The sequence below is a fragment of the Hyaena hyaena genome, unplaced genomic scaffold (assembly GCF_003009895.1).
Source record: "Hyaena hyaena isolate Hyena2069 unplaced genomic scaffold, ASM300989v1 scaffold_191, whole genome shotgun sequence".
Taxonomy (NCBI): Eukaryota; Metazoa; Chordata; class Mammalia; order Carnivora; family Hyaenidae; genus Hyaena; species Hyaena hyaena.
Window position 1 is genome coordinate 1,540,686 of NW_024080824.1, and position 21,231 is coordinate 1,561,916.

At 36.8% G+C, this 21,231-nt stretch overlaps 1 protein-coding gene across 4 annotated transcripts in view; it reads right to left on the bottom strand.

Moving 5' to 3' along the window:
* PDLIM5 (PDZ and LIM domain 5) overlaps positions 1–21,231 on the bottom strand; it is a 222,054-nt gene that overhangs the window by 46,689 nt on the left and 154,134 nt on the right. For 3 of the 4 annotated variants that reach the window (XM_039241296.1, XM_039241293.1, XM_039241294.1), the window contains exon 8: positions 4,001–4,188. In XM_039241296.1, coding sequence (XP_039097227.1) covers positions 4,001–4,188 — 188 coding nt within the window. The remainder of the gene's footprint in view (positions 1–4,000; positions 4,189–21,231) is intronic. The other variant, XM_039241295.1, reaches the window with a different exon arrangement.

Genomic DNA, 21,231 nt, shown 5'->3' on the forward strand with positions numbered 1-21,231 from the left:
AAGCCTTAAAACTACTTATCAAAGAGTAAGAATAGATGCTGAGGCATTTTTGTTTGGTTTTGTTTTTAAATATGGCACACTATTAGGTAGAGTGAAATACAACAATTTGCATGGCTGCGAATTTTATATTTGTTTTATAATTTTTATAGTCTAAAATAAGTAATTTTTACATCACATAATACAGATTAAATGTCAGAATATAGCACCTAGAGCAAGATAAACAGTGAGAGTGTGGCAAATATCTTCTAGTTTGAGCTAAGCATCATGATATAATTCAACTATGATTCACAATGGTAAAACATATTTTCTTCTTGTAATATTAATGCTTTATAATGTCATATAATGTGTAGTATTTTATACTGTTACAGTTTTGCTCAAATTCAATTCATTTATATTTTCTGTAAGAAGTTAAATACTAACCATATGAGTCATGGTTACAGTTGTGTTATTTGACTGCTTTGATAATTATAAATTACACTCAGAAAAGACAGGATTCTGTTGCCCTCTTGTGGCAATTTTGCTGTAGTGTATTCCCCAGGAGGTCCACCTCGACTGGAATTTTTTCTTTTCACTTTAACACAGTGGTATTTTAACCAGAGTTTCTGAATTTCCAAAAGCAGTACATATACTTTCTGCCCTCTGCAATGTACATAGTTAATGTCCTCCCTTTAGTTTCTACCTTATATAGTTTTCCCCTCACTTTTAAGAAACATTCTCATGTTTACTTCCAATTACTACACCAAAGAGATTTTTCTTAAAATTACTTTCTATATTTTTTTTAAATATTTTTATTTATTTCTAGGAGAGAGAGAGAGAAACAGCGTGAGCAGGGGAGGGTCAGAAAGAGAGGGAGACACAGACTCTGAAACAGGCTCCAGGCTCTGAGCTGGCTGTCAGCACAGAGCCCGACGCGGGGCTCGAACCCACGAACCACGAGATCATGACCTAAGCGAAAGTCAGACGCTTAACCGACTAAGCCACCCAGGCGCCCCGAAATTACTTTCTATATTCTAATGCACATACAAGATAATTACAGCAAATATCCACAGTCATGCATAAGCTTCAAGTAAATGGTAAATAATTAAAAACATAGGAATCTGGAGGTGCCTGTGTGGCTCAGTCAGTTGAGCATCTTGGTTCAGGTCATGATCTTGTGGCTCATGAGTTCAAGCCCCACATCAGGCTTGCTGCTGTCAGTCTGTCAGTGCATAGCCCACTTTGGATCCTCTCTCCCTCTCTCTCTGCCCCTCCCCTGCTTGTGCTCTCTCAAAAATAAATAAATCAATAAATTTAAAAATTAAAACAACAACAACAACAACCACAATGCTCTTGGGAGCATTTTCTCCCAAGAGAATAGGTCTTGCTACATCTATTAACAGTCTAGAGATTTCACAATCTAATGATATTAGTCTGAGTATTTTAAGTTTTTACAAGTAAGATGATGGTCATTTCTTTAAAATAGTCTAGAACATATGCAATGGCCTATTTCTTGCTCCTCCTCCACCAAAAAATTTTAGCTTCCTTGAAAACTTAGTAACACATAATGATAATTCATACTGTTCAAAATGACAATATGAAATAAATTTTAACTATAATTAGTAGTTTTCTAAAGATAACAATTAATAATAAACAAACTTATTTAATGTCTAATATATTTAAACACTGGAAGATACAAAGCAAAAGATGGAATTCCTAAATTAAACTAACTAAAAAAAATCACTCTTCCAGCTGTAAAAGTGAGTCTTTAATAATAAATGATCAACCATTAAAACAATTCTTAAAATATATATATTTAAAAGCACCCCTTTGTGTATTTAATCAATACTTATCCCAACACTGATGAGGAAAGACTAGAATTCTACAGCAGTCCAGGTAAAAAAGTCTATGAAGGACTAGAACATTCTAAAGCAAGGTAACATGGCATGTGTCAGTAACTTATGATTCTTTAGTAAGGCTCTGGCACAGATTACAAATTGGAAGCGGCTGGAGAGGACACTGAGACGTTACTGAGAATCAGAGTGAAAACAGACTTCATGAGAAGTTAAGAAATCGAGAAATATAGTAAAGCATCTGCAACAGGAGAGTAACATGGGCAAATCAGAGTTTTGCAAAGATATTCGCTACAGTATGGAGGACAGATTGATGGGGTGAGAAAGAGACAGGGAAATTACTTAGAAGCTGTTTGCAATGACAAAGGCCTGAACCAAGGCAATGGCTCTTACTATAGAGAGGAGAAAAGAAACTTGAGAAATACTAAGAAGTAAAATCATTAGGTGTTAGTTACTGTGAAAGCACTGGGGTAGAGGTGGGAAAGCTCAAGCTTACATTGGCGCTTTGGTGACTGGTGTATGTACCATTCCCAAGGATAGGTAATAGTATTTTTGGACACGCTGCATTTAAGGTGCCACCTGGAAACAGCAAGAACTTAAACAAGTCAACACTAAAAACACAAATAATCCGATAAAAAAATGGGCAGAGGACCTCAATACAAATTTTTCCAAGGAAGACATACAGATGCCAACAGACATATGAAAATATGCTCAACATCACTAATCATCAGGCAAATGCAAATCAAAACCATAATAAGATCTCACCTTCCACCTGTCAGAATGGCTAAAAAAAAAAACACACACACAAAAAAACCCAAGACATAACAAGTGTTGGCAAGGATGGAGAAAGGGAACTCTTGTGTACTACTGGTGGGAATGTAATTTGGTACAACCACTGTGGAAAACAGTATGGATATTCCTCAAAAACTTAAAAATATCACATGATCCACTAATTCCATTACTGGGTATTTACCCAAAGAAAAGAGAAATATTATTTCAAAAAAAATACACAATCCCTTTGTTTACTATAGCATTATTTACAATAACCAAGATATGGATGTAGCCCAAGTGTCCATCGACAGATGAATGGATAAAAAAGATGTGGCATATATATATATGTGGGGTGTGTGTGTGTGGGTGTGTGTGTGTGCATGTGCACGCACACACACACACCCACACACACACACCCCACATATATGTAATAAAAGAGAACTCAGCCATAAAAAAGAATAAAATCCTGCCTTCTGGTAACAACATGGATGGACCTGGAGTGTATTATACTAAGTAAAATAAGTCCGAGAAAGACAAGTGCCTTATGATTTCGCTTATATGTGGAATTTAAAAAAATGAATAAACAAACAAATAAACAAAACAAACAGAATCATAAATACAGTGAACTAAGTGGTGGTTGCCAGAGGGTAAGGGCACTGAGGGGCCAGGTGAAATAGGAGAAAGGGACTAACAAGAACAAGCTTCCAGGTACAAAATAAGTCACAGGGATAAAAAGTACAGCATAGGGAATCTAGTCAGTGATATAATAATGTTGTACGGTGACAGAAAGTAACTACATTTATTGTGGTGAGCACAGTATAACGCACAGGATTGTCAAAACACTATGTTGTAAGCTGAAACTACTATAACACTGTATGTCAAGTATACTTAAATAAAATTAAATAGAATTAAAATAAAATAAAACATGTGCTCTTTCTGCACTGCCTTCTTGCAATTCTGCCTCATAAGTCTTCAGAGGACAAGAAGGCAAAGATTCCTCCTTCAGTGGTTGATGACAGTAAACGCTTCTGTTATTATTTTGTATATATCATCAAAACTAAAATGCTATATTTCCAAGGCTAACTTTCATTAGTTGACCCCAAAATAGTTCATTAGTAAGACCCCAACTTTACAATTCACACATGCTTCTTGAGTAATCTGGGAAACAAAGAAATTCCTATAATTATGAATAGCAAATGGCCATTCTATCAAACATACACACAGAATGTTTATGAGATATTTCAGAGGAAAATAGCTATAGCGATTCCTTGCAGCCCTTTTTAAAGCTGAGATGGTCGAGGATGGGTTTCACCAGTGGATCCTATCATATATCCTATGAGACATTTTCATAATTAATTACACTTAAGAAAAACAAAAAACACGAGATTTCTTTGGGCTACCTGCTTGGTTTGGCTGTTGCCAGCTTGGTGACTTGATAACGTTGGTGGGTCCTGGCGGCTTGAAGGCAGCCGCAGTTCTGAGACCTGCCACCCCCGGTCTGGTGGCTGCTGGGCTCTCTTGTTTCTCAGGCATGCTCCGAGCTGAAGCTACTGATGGGGCCAACTGCTGAGAAGTCTCCTGGGTGCTGCTAGAAAGGAAATAAGGAAACATTTTGGTGAAGTGGTAGCAGTCTGACTGGGCATTGAGCCTTTCTTTTCTCAATCTATTAGATCTCTAAGGAAAATAAAAATATCAATTAAATGTTATTTTAAAAAAGACAACCATGACTGAGGGACCATCCTCTGAAACAAACAAAACAAAACAAAACAAAACAAAACAAAACAAAACAAAACAGGAAAGGAGTCAGATTACATTTGTTCAGTGCCTTGGAAATTCTCTTTAAAAGGTCTACCAGGAGATATTACGCTATTGAAACACTGTTACATCCTATCCCTTTGAAAAGGAAGCTATTTCTCTCTTCCTATTCTTATTTCAACATTTCAGAAGAGTCATCTAAATTAAGACAATTAGTAGAGAATCCTGGATAATCTCTATGAAACAGCAGAGATGTATTTTCCCCTCCTCCTCACATTCTTCTGGTATTTTATGAACTAAGTTTTCCTGACATCTTAACAGTCACTCTTTTCACTCACATACTCACTTATTCATTCACTGAATAAACATTTAAGCACCTACTACACACCAGATATTGTGCTCAGCACTGGACACAGGGTGGTAAACAAGAGACAATAACCCCAGCTTAACACAATATCCAGTGTTGTGTGTTCATGACACAGGTAAACAAGAGACAAAACCGCCACTTTCCTCACTCACAGTTATTCATTTGCTTAACAGGAGGCCTTATCTGTGCTGGTTCCAGTTTGAGCGAGAAGACCATGCGTCATTTGTTATTTATTATTATATACTGTCATTTCAAAAAAAAAAAACTTTAGGTAGCTTAAATTATAAAATACATACTTTGGAATGATATGATACTATAGCAGTTTCTCTCAAGTGAAGTATCACAATGATAATTATTGAAACAACAATAAGAATGACCAGTAATCTAAATGCCCTTAATTATACTGCTTACGTTGAGATTATTTCAATGAAAAGAAAGTTCAAATTCAATCATGTCCACTATCCTACCATTTTAGGTTCCTGGGCACCTGGAGTGGCCTGGGTGACTCAGTCGGTTGAGCATCCAACTCTTCATTTCAGCTCAGGTCATGATCACAAGGTTCATTAGATCAAGTCCTGTGGCCTGCTTGGGATTCTCTCTGCCCCTTCCTCCCTCCCTCTCTCTCAAAATAAATAAATAAACTTAGAAAAAAAAGAATACCTAGTTTTTCCAATGCTCTTGTATCTGGGATGAACACTAACAAAACAGATCTGAGGCTGCTGCCTAGTCTTAGGAAGGCCTTGCAAGGTTGGCCTCTAACAGGCATTTGACGACTTGGCCAGTAAACAGTTCCCTACAGTCATATAAAACTTCCTGTAGGGGGCGCCTGGGTGGCTTAGTCAGTTGAGCGTCCGACTTTCGCTTGGGTCATGATCTCGCGGTTCTTGGGTTCGAGCCCTGCGTCGGGCTCTGTGCTGACTGCCAGCTCAGAGCCTGGAGCCTGTTTCAGTCTGTGACTCCCTCTCTCTCTGACCCTCCCCTGCTCACGCTGTCTCTCTCTCTCTCTCTCCTAGAAATAAATAAAACATTAAAAAAATTTTTAAAAAAACTTCCTGTAAAAGATAAGAGCAGCTCACTGTGCCTAAACTGTATAAACAACACGGTTTATGCTGAACACCTGCTTTCCTTCTGCTGGACTTACAGTATAAACTAGGCACAGTGACAAAATAAGGAGCCCCAGTAAAAAGCTTATCTTGGGGCACGTAGGTGGCTCAGTCAGTTGAGCGTCTGACTTTGGCTCAGGTCACGATCTCATGGTCCATGGGTTCCTGCCCCAAGTCAGGATCTGTGCTGACAGCTCAGAGCCTGGAGCCTGCTTCAGATACTGTGTCTCCCTCTCTCTGCTCCTCCCCTGCTTGCACTCTCTCTCTCCCTCTCAGGCTCTCTCAAAACTAAATGAACATTCTTTAAAAGTTAAAAAAAAAAAAAAAAAAAAAAGCTTGTCTTACGTACTCAGTTTCTGAAGAGCTTTTCCAGTTTTTGCATGTTTTGTCATAATTCACTGCTATAGGAAGGAACACATCTTGACTGATTTCACTGAGAAAAGACTTTTGGAAACCCGAGTGTCTTTTCTTCTGGACTTGATCCCATGTACCCTTTCCCCTTGCTGATTTTGCTTTGTATTCTTGTACCACAATAAATCTTAGTCATATGTACAACTATATACCCGGTTCTGTAAGTCCTCTAGTGAATCCTCAAACTGGGGGGTGGTCCTGGGGCACCTCTGACACTAAACAGTTTTGAAAAATCATACTAGAGCTATTTTAACTTTCTTAAAATATCATTCCCTATTATTGTTCTCTCAAGTTCAAGTGTAACAGAGCCATCACCTTCTTTATTATTTTTTAATTTTTTAATGTTTATTTATCTTATTTTGAGATAGCTGACTGGGGGAGGGGCAGAGAGAGGGAAACACAGACTCCAGGCGGGGTGCAAACTCACAAACCGCTGAGATTATGACCTGAGCCGAAGTCGGACACTCAACTGACTGTACTACCCAGGTGCCTTAAGATGTTTAAATCTTAAAACGACACTCTTTAGATACAAAGTGTGAGCAGGAAATTATAAAGGCAGACCTTAAAAAATTCTATGGGCACTTGGGTGGCTCAGTTAAGCATCCAACTCTTGATTTTGGCTTAGGTCGTGATCTGATGGTTCATGAGTTGTAGGTTCTGTACTGATAGTGTTAGAGGCTGCTTGAGATTCTCTCTCTCTCTCTCTCTCTCTCTCTCTGCCCCTCCCCTGCTCACTTGCTTTCACTCTCTCTCCAAAATAAATAAACTTTTTAAAAAGTTCTAAATTATAAGCAAGAAAGTTGTTCCACTTATGTTTAAATTCAGGACTGATCAGTGGAGCTCAATATTCTTAGGGGAAATAGATCTTTACTTAAAACATTTAATGTAGTAATGAAAGAATATTAGGTTTTATTGAGACAATCATATATCTGAATAAATAATGCTTAGGTCTCTAAAAAAGCTAACTTCTTTTTTTCTAATTTTTATTATTATTATTTTATTAGCTACTATGTAAAGAAAATATATAAGCAATAGGTGTCATTGTACTGAAGATTAAAGAATTAATAAAGCCATTGGCTATATTATTTTATATTTGGGAACAAAATGTTATAATAATCACTAACATCAAAATATTTTGAATTAATGGCTAATTTATTAATATAGTGGCATGATCACTTAAATTAGATTGGTATCTTATTTCTGAAATTATGACTCATATATATTTTTTCTAAATTTAAGATAAACCTAAATTCTAAAGAAAATTAAAATGTCTTCTAAAATATTCTAATAAGCAAATCAGAATGAATCCATAAATACCTTCTAATTCCACAGAAGCTAAGGATCAAATATAGTCATTTTTACTAGTCTGTCAAATAAATTAGCACTGTAATGTTAAATGAGAATGACTTCCATCAAGAATATCAAAGTTTTTGTTTCATATTACAAAAACTCAATGCAGAAAAATACACTAACAGAGCAAAGGTTTCTTTACAAAACTGAGCTGTTGAGAAAAAAAAGACAACAGGAAGAAAAATGAACTTTTAGTGTCAGCAACCTGATTTATCTTGAGTTTACATTCCTTTCCCACATTTGTTTAGCTATTATGACAAATAAATTTCAGCTGCAGATTGAGAACAGTTGGAAATTTTGTTTATTCTCAACAGAAAAACTCTTCAAAAATACTCTTGAGGTAACTTTTATTCTAATTATGTATTTAATTAAAAAAAAACCCAACCATACATCACAGGTTTAATTATCAATGTTTAAAACTAAACAGTTTTTGGCTAAAGTGTTACCAAAAAATTGATACACTAATAGATTCTGAAGTAGTAGGAAAGGAAGATTTCTGGAAGGATCATAATTATAAGCAACTTTTTAATAGAATTTTCCTGTCAGAACTCTGAAAAGGACCTAGACACAGAGAGAAGCCATGAGCCTCCTTCCTTCCAGAGTTGTGTTTGCAAGAAAATTTTTCCTAAGCAAAATTTTTCACCTTAAGATTTTTTTGTACCAAATTTCAAAATGCTAAATATACTATAATGGAGAGAAACAAGTTTGGTAGTATACTATACTTTATTATAATTTTAAAGATTATTCCCTTACAAAAGGAAAAATCAGAGAGATGTGACATTACCCCAACTGCTCCTTTTCTTCTCACTTGAGTTCAGTAAGGTCTCCTCAGAGAATCAAACGTCCCCGCTTCTTAGAATGCCAACTTGCTTACCTTGTTGAAAATCACCTCCCTTCCCAAATACCAAACTATATTTAGGTTGTGCCTATCACCGTTAATAAGAAGTAACGATAATGGCTACCTGCTCTATAAGTGGGTCCACGGACAGTGTCAGTCCATAACTGCATGCACATCTCTTTTTTTTTTTAAATAAGAAGTCTATTTAAATAACAAAGTGTTTTACTTGAAGGGAAAACTACCTAGGATTCATTTATTTCAGAGTAATCTATCTCTACTTAAAGATGAACCGCATGTAAAAGCTACAGACAGAAATATTATAAAACTGCCCTTGTTTTTACACTGGTAAACGAAAAATATTAAAATTCTCTAACCAAGTAAGGTTTGCAAGAGTTTTAATGTTGCTCTTTTATATTAAATAGTGAGTGCTAAATAAGTTACTGGAATATAAAGATAAGGGCTGACTGAGCATGCCACTAATGAAGGGAATATTCTCTCATAGCTAGTATTTTTCTCCATCTTATTTCCATATTCCCCATCCCATCTCCACTTGATATCAATCAAAACATACCACTGGCTATTTAGTTTTTAAAAAATGAAATAGGTACTTCTCTGGAGAGAAGACCTAGAACATTCCATTAAGTTCTCAAAGGGACTTTTTACTCCAAGTATGATCAGTAGTCTGGCTCTCTATAGACTTAGCCCTGATGATGAAAGATTTCTGCTCTATTAACACTCACAATACCACAAATCTAACATTATTTGGGGTGTTTTTTTTCCTTAGAGAAAAATGTACAATGATCTTTCTCCCCTCTTTTTAAACACCTTCCTTAAAAGTTTTGTAATTAAGTATATTGAAAACCTCCATAATAGTGGATAGGCTCCTAACACATGATCAGTAGATAGCCCAAATCATATCAGGTTTTTACTAATTATAGTCATAGGTGTATACCATGCCATTAATTTTATGTTCCATCAGAAATGATTTTATACAGTTATTTAAGATTACAGGTTTAGTGAACACTTGGGATATTTTTATTTTTTATATTATGCCTAATAATTTTTGGCATTATAGTTAAGTTTAGGAAAAAAATTAATTTTGTGTTCAGATTTTTCCAGATATGGCGAAATTGTTGTTTGCCCTGGTAAAAACCTCTTATTTAAGTACTATAAGACAGGGGCGCCTGGGTGGCTCAGTTGGTTAAGCGTCTGACTTCAGCTCAGGTCATGACCTCACGGTTCGTGGATTCGAGCCCTGTGTCAGGCTCTGTGCTGACAGCTAGGTCAGAGCCTGGAGCCTGTTTCAGATTCTATATCTCCCTCTCTCTCTGATTCTCCCCTGTTCATGCTCTCTCTGTCTCTCTCTCTCAGAAATAAATAAAACATAGAAAAGGTACTATACGATAGTAGTAGCTGACCAAAATGAATTATTCTTTTTCATTTCTGCAATAGGTATAAAGGTATAGCTTACTAAACATTTGAATATTCTAGTACAGCTACATGCATGCAATAGAAGAGTTCTACTATAATTTAAATACTTGCAAAATTACTCATAATTTCATACCAAACATCAAATGTGCTATTAAAAATGACACAAGGGGTTAAAAGGAAAGTTAATGATCATACAAAATAACATGCTTGTGCAGTAGCATTGCACTGAATTTACAGTTAATTTAAAACTGAACACAAATCCGCTCTAGGACCCTGCCATCTGGCTTATTAATATGGTGGTTAAGTATTAGAGAGAAAGCAGTATATTTCACAGCAATCCACCACTGTGATATCCACTCCCACAGTACCTTGTTTCCTTAACATGGATAGAGCCAGTTGACTTCCTGGAGGCCTGGAGGTACGAAAGAGCTAAAGGCTTGGAAACAGGGCTGATGCAAAGTGCATCCAGGAGTGTGTGATATTTATCAGGACTGGAGAGCCTGGTGGGCATTTAGAGAGAGTTTAAGAGGAAAAATCACAGAACCAATAGCAAAATGTAGTTTTTACAGTCTATGATTGGAAACATTTTCAGTAAGAGCTAGAGACAGAAACACTTGACAGAAAGAGCAAAGCAGTAGATAGAGGAGAAGAGGGGCGAAGAGTATTCTATTATTCAACTCATTCATATAGAACTGACTAGATTTTCACCAAAAAAGCTATAGACTACTAGCAATTTTGTAAAAACAGAATCTCACAAAAATAGAAAGTTATTACTCTCTTTGGGGGAGGAGGTGGTGTTAGAATAGTTAGATTTTAATTCACCCTCAAATACAATGTTTGTGGGAGAAGAGAATACCAACAGAAACTTAAAAGATCTATTAATAGTTGATTCCGTTCCAGATATGGAAAACTAAAAATTATACAAACCCGAAACTCAATAAGCACACAACATGCAACTGAGAAGTATCCTAGATAAATGCTAGTAATGGAAAGAGATGAAAGGATAATTTAAAGAGAAACCAGTAATAGGGGTGCCTGTGTAGTTCAGTCAGTTAAGCGTCTGACTCCTGGTTTTGGCTCAGGTCATGATCTCACTGTTTCATGGGTTTGAGCCCCACGTTGGGCTTTGTGCTGACAGTGCAGAGCCTGCCTGGGATTCGATGTCTCCCTCTCTCTTTGTCCCTCCCCGACTTGTGCCGCCTCTGTCTCTCTAAAAATAAATAAATAAACTTAAAAAAAATAACAAAGAAAAACCAGTAATAAACACTGTCGGAGAGGTCCACAACCCAGGTAAAATGTCCACAACACAATCAAGGTGTCATATTGAGCTGTTACTGTTTCAAATGGCTATGTCTTCTTTGAGGGTACTTGTAAGGCCATGAAAGGTGTTGGAAATCACATGAGACACACGTTGCACGGATAGCTCTACCTGGTTTTTGCAGCAATAACAGCAGACACAGTAGCAGCTGCGCTGCTAAGAGCCGCGGCGCTGTATCTAGCAGGAGAAGAGAGGGTAGAAAAGTTTCGAAAACCTTCCAAAGAACTTGCCACACTGCTTGTGTTGCTGCTTAAATTGATAGGTAGGGAAGGAAAAAAGAAGAGGAGAGGAACAAAAAACTAAAGTGAGAAGAGGTAGCACAATAAAGGTAAGATAGTAACCATCCTATATTAATATTTAGCCATTGTAAAGGTGCCATACAGAAGTGTAACAGAAGGTCAGGTCATTTATTTACTGTTGCTATGATTTCTCACAGAAATTAAAATTTGATATATAATCCTCCATAAAATGGATTTTTGAGATAGAAATGCTTTTGAATGTACTTAGCTTCTGTCTCTAATCCTATTTAAAGTTAAATCAATATCATAACACACATGTGAGGATTGATTTGTCAGCATCTAAGAAGAAAAAAATCTAAACATGACATTTGAATTTCTGTATGTGGAGAAAGGAAGGTTATGGTGATTTTTCTAAAAAGACTCTACATAAAGAGCTTTACCTTAGAGATGATATACACCTAGAGCCTGACATTTTAATGAGACTATACTTTCAGGAGAAGCAGGTACAACTGGCTGCCTATTAAGAAGTAGCAATATATATTAAAAGAAACAAGAAATAACTTTAAAATATTGGGAATAAACTTCCTTGGGGAAGAAAAGTGCCTCTGTAAAATAAACAGCACCGTTTAAGTGAATGACTAAAATATCACCCTCCCTATTTTCAGTTAGCTCTGTCAAGACTCAAAAATGCTGGTATAAAATTTTATTTTCAGAACTCTTATGACTTAAAATAATATTTTCCTTTGGTCTTTTCGAAAAGGTCAAACACCTGGACAGGAATTAACATTCCATCATTAGGTCTGTGATGCTTTTCAAGTTGGTTATCAACTTGAAACTGAGAATTTCTTTTTTGTTAAATAAAAAGAATATCTAAAATTCACAGCTTGAAACCCATGGCCTCTTTCCTCCTTTATGCGTGCAAGTTATTAATGAACATTCTTACCATTCTATGATCACTTTTTTCACAACCGGTGACAGTGGCCACCTCCAACATAAAGTAAGTACGTGCCAAACTCAACCCAGGTTAACGAGAGCTCAGATGTCTGAAACTGTGAGTGTGGACATAAGTCTTTTCTCCTTGTCAGGATTTGATAATCCATTATTCCTAGTTCCACTGGCTCTAACTTTACAATAAAAACTTATACAGAACTGTGTAAGTATAATCTTTTCACAGGCCTATAATTTAACTGAACTGTAGGTCTATATTTTAGCAACTGTCGCGAATGGCTAGAAAAGAGAACGGGGTGAGAAAGAGAAAAGAAAGATGCTATCAGTGGCAGAGTAGGGTAACATGAGTGTCATGCAATGTGGATGAATCAAGTTACCAAGTGACTCAATTCTGAATTTCTCAATTACTCTGCATCTTTCAGGCAATGGCTACTAGTTGGGGGAAGTAATGGAGAATAATAACTAGAAACTTAAGTCTATTAAAAAAACTGTAATGAATTTCTTTCATGGCATTATATCATAAATAGTAATAAAAAAGGACTTAGCATGACTGCAGTCCTGCACAATCTTACAAGAAACCTGAGTACCTTTAGAATATGTGTGGGCACCAGGCATATATGATCCCTAGTGCTCCTTTTTCAGACATGATGCTCTAATTCCATAAAGTAGACTTACAACAAACTCAAGGGAGTTGACTTTCCAAATCACAGTGAATAAATAGAAGGCATAGATCCTAATTCTATATTGTGACTTTGAATCTGAACAAAAAAAAATAAAAGAGAGAGAGAGAAATATAAAAGCAGTGTAAAGCAGTGTCCCACAGCTGAGTGCCAAGCTTCTTGTCTGTATATTAATGATGTCAGTTCTATAATCTATGATCACTTGTTTCTTTTTAGTCAATTTTAGTATTTAATTGCACCATCAGCATTAAAATTTAGACATACCAAAATGGAAAAAACTCTACCTAGAATATGTAGTTACTTTAGAAAGTGTGGCTACTTGGCCACCAATATGTAAAACCTGAGGAGTTGCAGGTGGGTGAGGTCCACTCCTCGGTAGGTCTTCCAGAGAACTGTCAAACCTAAGTTTTCAGAAGCAAAATAAACAAGGCAAAGGAAATATTAATGAAAAGTACAAGCACTTATCATGTATACCACCATTTAAGTGTACACTGGTTCCATTAGGGGACCTGGGTTTTGTTTTTTTAACTTCATACCTGCAATAAAGTTAAAACCAAAACAAACACCCTCACCATCACCAAATACAGGCTGTCACCATCTCCCATTTTTTTTAACATGGCTACCTCCATGTGGGAGAAGAAAGGTGGATGACAATTCCCACACACATAGTTCCAATACTATGTATTATGTACTATGTATGCACCCAATACGAAGTACAAAAGATTATGTACTTTGCATGCTTCGGGGAAGTTAGGCTACAGAAAATTAATTCAGTTGCCCAATATCACGCAGTGTCAGGTGGAATTCAAACCAGGTCTGTCTGTACTATTTCCACTACATAATGCTTTCCAGCATCTTGTGGGGTAGCTGCCTGAATAGTGCACTGCAAGAGCACACCTAGAAACATCCTTTCAAGTCATAATACTGGTTTGTAGATCTGGAATTACAGAGATGTTGTTTATCTCCATGGAAACAAAGTATTTTATCCAGTCACACAACAAATGCTTGCATGCCATTGTGTTGCTTTATTTTTTACTTTGTTTTTCCGATGTCTGCACCACTTTTTCTTCTGAATTCCAGAATTAAATTTTAGAACTATCACTAGTTAAAAAAAAAAAGATAAAAAATTCAGTGTGAGGCTTAAAAGAAGAAAGCACAATGTGTAACACCTTAGGAAGAAAAAATAAATAGGAGAAATACAAAATTTCCCACTGTTTAAAAGAAAAGAGCCTCTGAATAAAAAATAGGTCAGTCGTGGTATACTGATTTCAAAATAGAAAATGGAACACTAAGACAAAGAAATAAAAAGGGAGCGGTCATATTCCCCTTTATTATTTAGCATTGGTCATACCTTTACCGGAGTACTGAAAAAACAAGGCAGACAACTGAAAAAAAATGTCATGGTAGAATTAAAGTACCATTTAAGAGACAGAGTAGAAAATGTTAAAGAATGAGAACTGTAAATCTTCTACCAGGGGTCAGCAAACCAGGTTATCAGACCAAATGAACTAAGAGTGGTTTTCATATTCTTAAATTATTTTTTATAACTTTATAAAATTTTTTTTACTTATTTTGAGAAAAGAGACAGAACGCATGAGTTGGGGAGAGGCAGAGAAAAAATCCCAAGCAGGCTCCACACTGTCAGCGCAGAGCCCAATGAGATTATGACCTAAGCCAAAATCAAGAGTTGCACGCTTAACCGACTGAGCCACCCAGGTGCCCCTAAATGTTTTTTCCTTTTTTTAATGAAAAGAAGAGGCGCCTGGGTGGCTCAGTCGGTTAAGCGTCCAACTTTGGCTCAGGTCATGATTTCACAGTTAACATGTTCAAGGCCTGTGTCGGGCTCTGTGCTGACAGCTCAGAGCTTAGAGCCTGCTTCAGATTCTGTGCTCCCCCCCCCCCGCCCCACCCCACTTGCACTCTGTCTCAAAATAATAAGCATTAAACATTTTTCAAAAAAATGAAAACAATAATAATATTCCATGACACACGAAAATTACATGAAATTCAAACTTCAGCCACCAGGTAGTTTTACTGAACTTTAAATAAAGCTTTATGGAAAGTAGGCAGGTTCGCTCATTTACATATGTCTAGGGCTACTTTCACACTACAAACACAGGTTAGTAGCTGTGACAGGCCAGACGGCTCACAAAACCTAACGTATTTACTATCTATCTGGATCTTCACAAAAACAGTTTGCTGACCCCTGTCCTAGCGATAACATCTCTACACAGCTACCAGAGTATACTTTTAACAACACAAATCTGAGAATATCTGTCGCTGAGCAGCACTGCTCTGATGACAACTGTGGTTCTGGGTTCCCTATTCTCCAGCTGTATCTCACTGAGCTCTTCCTTTCTGTCCTGCTCCAGTCCAATTGCTTGGCCATCTCTTCCTGAGAAAGGCCAAGTTTCTTCCCATTTCGAGGCTTCAGACTGTGCAGTCTGCTACTTCTCACTTTCTATACCTACCTCTCTACCACACCTTCTTCACTGGGCTAATTCCTAAGTGTCCTTCTGGTCTCAGTTTAAATGTCACCCTCTCAGGGAGGTCTCAACAATTTCCCAAATCACCTTAGGTTGCCCATGTCATGTGTTTTCAAAGTACCCTGTACTTTTTCTTCACAGAACTTGTTATTAATGTAATCATACAGTCTGTGTGGTTACATGTTTAAATCTAGATTCCCTCACTAAATTGGAAGCACCCTGATGTCAGGGACCATTCTGTTTACTGGTATAGGTGAAGTGCTTACCACAATGTAAACAGTAAATATTTGTTGAATCAATGCATGAATGAAATTTACTGTTTTCAAATATAAAAGTCACTCAAAATATACATATATTTCTTAGAAAATATTTGTACCTTCTAGAGATTATACAGCAGTTAGGTTAAATAGGTGCTATATTACTATCGCAGCAAGAAGAGTCACAACATCTAAGAAATTACTAGACCTCCAAAAATGTCATTAAAAATGCCCTTTACAACATAAAGAATTATCAATATTCTAGAAAAAAAGGAAAATGTAGTTATAAAGAATTAACATTGTCTATGTATGACTATAGAATGAGGACAGGTAAGAAAAGGAATAAGCTGGAGTTCAGTCTTCCAAGACCTCCATGAACTATGTTGACTGGGAAAATGAGTGCCACTTGAGAATAAACTTTAAGTAATTCATGAAATACCTTCTAAATTCAGATTTCCAAGGTGCCAAACAAATGCACTGGGCAAGTTTCCCATGTGTTACACACAATGATTACCTATTTCTCTGCTTAGCCAACCTCTAAAAACACTAAACTTAAGAAAATCTTGAACGACCTCATGTAATATGGAACAGACATCAGTATCTACCCTAATTCTGCCATCCCCTAATATTTACTTGTTTTAGGATTGGGAGGAAGCTCTAATTAATGTGACCTCTGCAGCAGCCAAACTTTCTGCTTTGTCTGTTACTTAGGTGAGCTTTCATTCCTTACCAGAGAGAGGTATGAAGACTTCATCCTTCCCAGATAGGTCTGAAGAGTTGGGCTTACAGCCTTTTGGCCTACTTTTCTTAGGAAAACTGAACAAAGAACTACCTGTGCATTATCTTTTTCAGCAATTGTGTCTTTCTTTGCATAATTTCTACCTTGTCTCTTTCCATGCTTTCCACTGAGGACCCATGCTAGCAATGTGTCCAGGTGTGCGGTTGTTCATCTCACTAATTTACCACTCTGCAGGACCAGGGACTGGAACTCTCCTTCTGTGCCCCAGTCCGGACAACTACCCAAAAGCAAGATCCTTATGCTGCGTATTCCACCTCCTCCCTTTTACTCAGGGGCTTCAATTGATCTATTTCCTTTGCATTTTCTATCTCTCCTTCTCTACTGCATGCTTTGAGACCCCATTCAAAAACACTATAGTAAAGGGGCGCCTGTGTGGCTCAGTAAGCGTCTAACTTCAGCTCAGGTCATGACTTCATGGTTCATGAGTTTGAGCTCCGTGTCGGGCTCTGTGCTGACAGCTTGGAGCCCAGATTCTGTGTTCCCCTCTTTCTCTGCCCCTCCCCTGCCTGTGCTCTATCTCTCTCAAAAAGAAATAAACATTAAACAACTACAACAATAACTACAAAACACTATAGTATCAATCCCAGTGCAACTCTTTCTGCCCATGAATCCTGTCCCTGTACTTTAATAAAATTGCCTTTCTGCAAAGAAAAAAAATAAATAACGAAAAAAAAAAACAAGGAACACCAAAAGCCCAACTATAGTATAGTTTCTCCTAAAAAAAAAACCAAACAAACAATAATAGAACACACAAACAACAAAACTACCTCCCCCCTTTATTTTCCCATTCCTATTAAGAGTCAAACTGAATAATAGTTTCACTCTAGAAATGCTTTCTCCACTTCCTCACAAGCCTGTCACTCTTCAACCGCCTCAAGTGGGCCTCAGTCTCCAAGCTTTACAAAATCATATTTTCGATTTATAAAAATCAAAAATTTTTACCTTTATAAAATCAAGGTAACAAATGATCTCTTTGTGGCTAAATTCAACTGGCAATTTGTATTCTTCATTTTCTTTTTATTGTGGTAAAAAACACAACATAAAACTTACCATGTTGACCATTTTTAAGTGTACATACAGTTCAGTAGTAGTAAATTTATTCACTGATGTGAAACAGACCTTCAGAACATTTTTACCTTGCAAATCTTAAACCATACCCATTAAGCATCTCCTCCTTTTCCCCATCCACCCTGGTGACCACCACGCTACTTTCTGTTCTGTGAATTTTATTTCTTTGATACCTCATGTAGGTGGAATTATACAGCTTTGTCTTTTTGAGTACATTCCTCATTTTACTTTGTCTTGGTATAAAACCCAGGTGACTGCTCCTTCTCTTCTCCTGTCTCCAGTGCCTCAACCCGACACGCTTGCCTGTTCTTAAAAAGTACTATTTTACTGGCTATTCCTAACTGTAGGATGTGAAAACTCTCCATCAGTAATAAAATTCTGAAATGCTGTTCTGGCTCATCCATATTTTGATGGCATTATATGTGTGTAAACTATGTAAGAACAAATTCTTCACAAAGGATAACCTTTAAAATACATGAAAAAGAATGCAGACACTTTCTTTTGTGGTACAAAAGCTTCAAGTTTCCAACTAAAAATTTCAATGTCTCCTCACTCTTTTTATAAATATCACAAAATAGTCAAATAGAGTTATTAAATCCCCATATGGCAATGCGAGGAGAAACTCAGAAACCTTAAAATATGTATTTTATACCAGGTAAAGGAGGAAAATGACCATAAATTGTCCTTGATATTTTCACTCTTCCACAAAACAACATTCACACAACAATATTCCTAAGCAATGTGGAAAAGAGAATAAACCATGATCACACCTGCAATTTGCACTTTCAGGGTTCACTGGCATAGCAAAGCTCTTTATTTTAGCCAAGGAAACTGCTAGTTGTCTGGAAAAATGAGTATCTTTCACTGGCTTCCTGACAATAAAAATAGTGAGTGTGTTCACTTGTAACTAGGATTTCCCTTCTGGAAAATTAAATCAACTAAACTTCAGCTGGAAATTTCTGCCACTCTCTATCACCAGCTAAATTTATTAATTGATTTTAACAGCCTTTGCTTCTAGAGGAGCCTAAAAACATGATCTGTGCCTGCTATTTCTACATTACAGATGGCACCCAACAGCAAGTAGGGGCATCTGTGCTTTTTACACACAGGGAAGCAGACAGGACTGAATGTGAAAGGTTAAAAGAAAATTATGAAGTAAATTACCAAACATGAAAATACCATCCAGAATGAGATTTTTTTGTGAGAGCAAAGACACAGGACTGACTCAAAGAAATGATTTTTCTTGGTGGTTTCCACTTGACTGAAGCAAGGAAAAGAAGGAGAGAATAAGAGCAATCTCTGAAGCAAACAGAACTTATTATCTGTGCTGGGGGAAGAGTTTGCTCTTTGTCAATATATATATTCCATTTTTGCACACCTTTCAAATTCCTCCTTAACACTCTCTGCTGTTGCTTTCCCTAGTGGATTTTACCATTATTGAAAAATGTCCTGTCTTAGTATTATGTGGACTCCTTAAAAAAATCCAACAAAAATGTTATGTAAATTCCTTAGTTTAATTAGCTCTACAGTATTCCTTGGTCTTTTTAGAGAAATTTTTCTATAGGGTCTCAAGATAAGCTAAGTAAAAACTGAGTATATATTATACTCTATTCCAAAATGCCAATATAAAGATTTTAAGGGGTAACACTGACTTTATATAATCATTTGGAGCAATCTCCTGATAAAAACCTAACTCCCTCAGTACCTGTAAGGTACTAGCCACTAACCATAGCCCTTCTCACTTTGCATCATTAATTTCTTCACTGGATCACTCCTATCATGGATTTCAATTGGCTAGAAACTGCTTCTGCTATGGGGCAGATATTTATCGTTTTGTAGTATTAATGTAATACTATAATAGTCACAATACCATAAAAAATTATAAATGACAAAGATTCAGAATAAAAATCCATATTACTTAATCAACAGCATTCCATCAATCTGTTACCTGTTTGAAAATATAAATAGATCTGTCTGGGTGCCTATTATGCAACAGCCACGCACTGTGAGTCCCTGGAGAAGCCAGGTGTCTTGAGAATGTTGCCAAAGCACCTTATGATCCAGTGAGTATCCCGCAAGCACAGACAACAAAGCTAGGGCCACATACTCTCTAACTAAACCTTCTGGATCGTAACTCCTGAGCTCTCCCATTCAGTGACTGCATTCACTCATCCATTCAACAATGACATTTGGATTCAACTTCATGTCTGGCATCTTCACATATTCTACTGCCCACTTGAATTTCCTGCCCTCATAGAGCTTACCTTCTAGTGCCCATTTTGTTCTAACGAACCATGAGGATCAATCCCATTGTGCTATCCATCCCTGTTTACCTACTACAATCGGAAGCACACACCCCTAGGGTCATCCACCATCTCCTGCATTCTTACATTTTTACTGTTTTATGTATCTCCTAATCTGATCAATTTCCCATCCTCCCTCATAAATCCTGTTATTCCACTGTATTTATGTTGTTCTCTGCCTTCTGTGAAGTCCCTTAAAAAAGAGGTTCCTTTTCTCTCGTACCTCATATAAATCTGGAGACAGACATAGTGCCTTTCTCAATACTGTTTCTAATGTCAGTCACCTTCAATCCCCCAAAATCCCAAATCCTTCAAGACTCGTGTCATCAGGTTATACCATTATCTACCCATTTTATTTTCTTGCCTCTAATCCAACCCAGTATTTACTTCAGCCCCTGACTCACTGTCTTCTTCTTTACCCCATAATAATCTTTCTTGACTTTAGTGTTGTCAGGTTGAATCACTGAATAACCTGACTGCTAAATTCTTTGACTTCTTCACTGCAATGATAATTCTTTTAAAGCTAAATCTTAGGCCTGGAATATCTCAGCCATGCACTCCAGAATTCATGGCCTTTACTTTTCATCAACAAGAATAATACATCTAAAATCTGGGTTTTAAGCGCCTCTTTTTTTGTGTCTTACTCCTCTACATCTTGATTCTATTTTTACTATACTGAACTGACACTTACCACTTACTCTTACTAAATTAATCTTTACCAAATTCCCAGAATCTTAGCAATATTTCTCTATCCATCAACCCCTGCTCCTCAATATTTCTACATTCTTGTCAGCACTTCTTCTAAAATATACACCCATCCAATTCCTTCACTCTCTTTTAGTACCTCCTTGGTCTAAGCTCCAATCATCTCTTGCCTGAACTAAGGGAATAACTAGTCTCCTACGTTCAATATTTCTCCCTCACAATGAATTTTACATAGTATTCACAGTGATCTTTTAAAAATATACATCACATCTTATTCCCATAAAATCCTATACTGGGCTTTCTGATGAACTGGGATAAGAATCTAAATTCCTTAATACAACTTACAAGGCAAAAAATGATCTGGTTCCTAACTACTTCACTCAATCTCTTATCTCTTTCTCCTTTATTAACAATGCACTAGTCACAGTGGATCTCTTTCAGTTCCTTAAACACACCAAGCTGAATCCTGTCTCAGGGCCTTTGCACTCGCTATTCCCTCTGTCTGGAGAGCCTATCTTCTGTATATTTCTATGGCTAACGCCTTCAGCTCATTCACGTTTCAGCTCAGATACC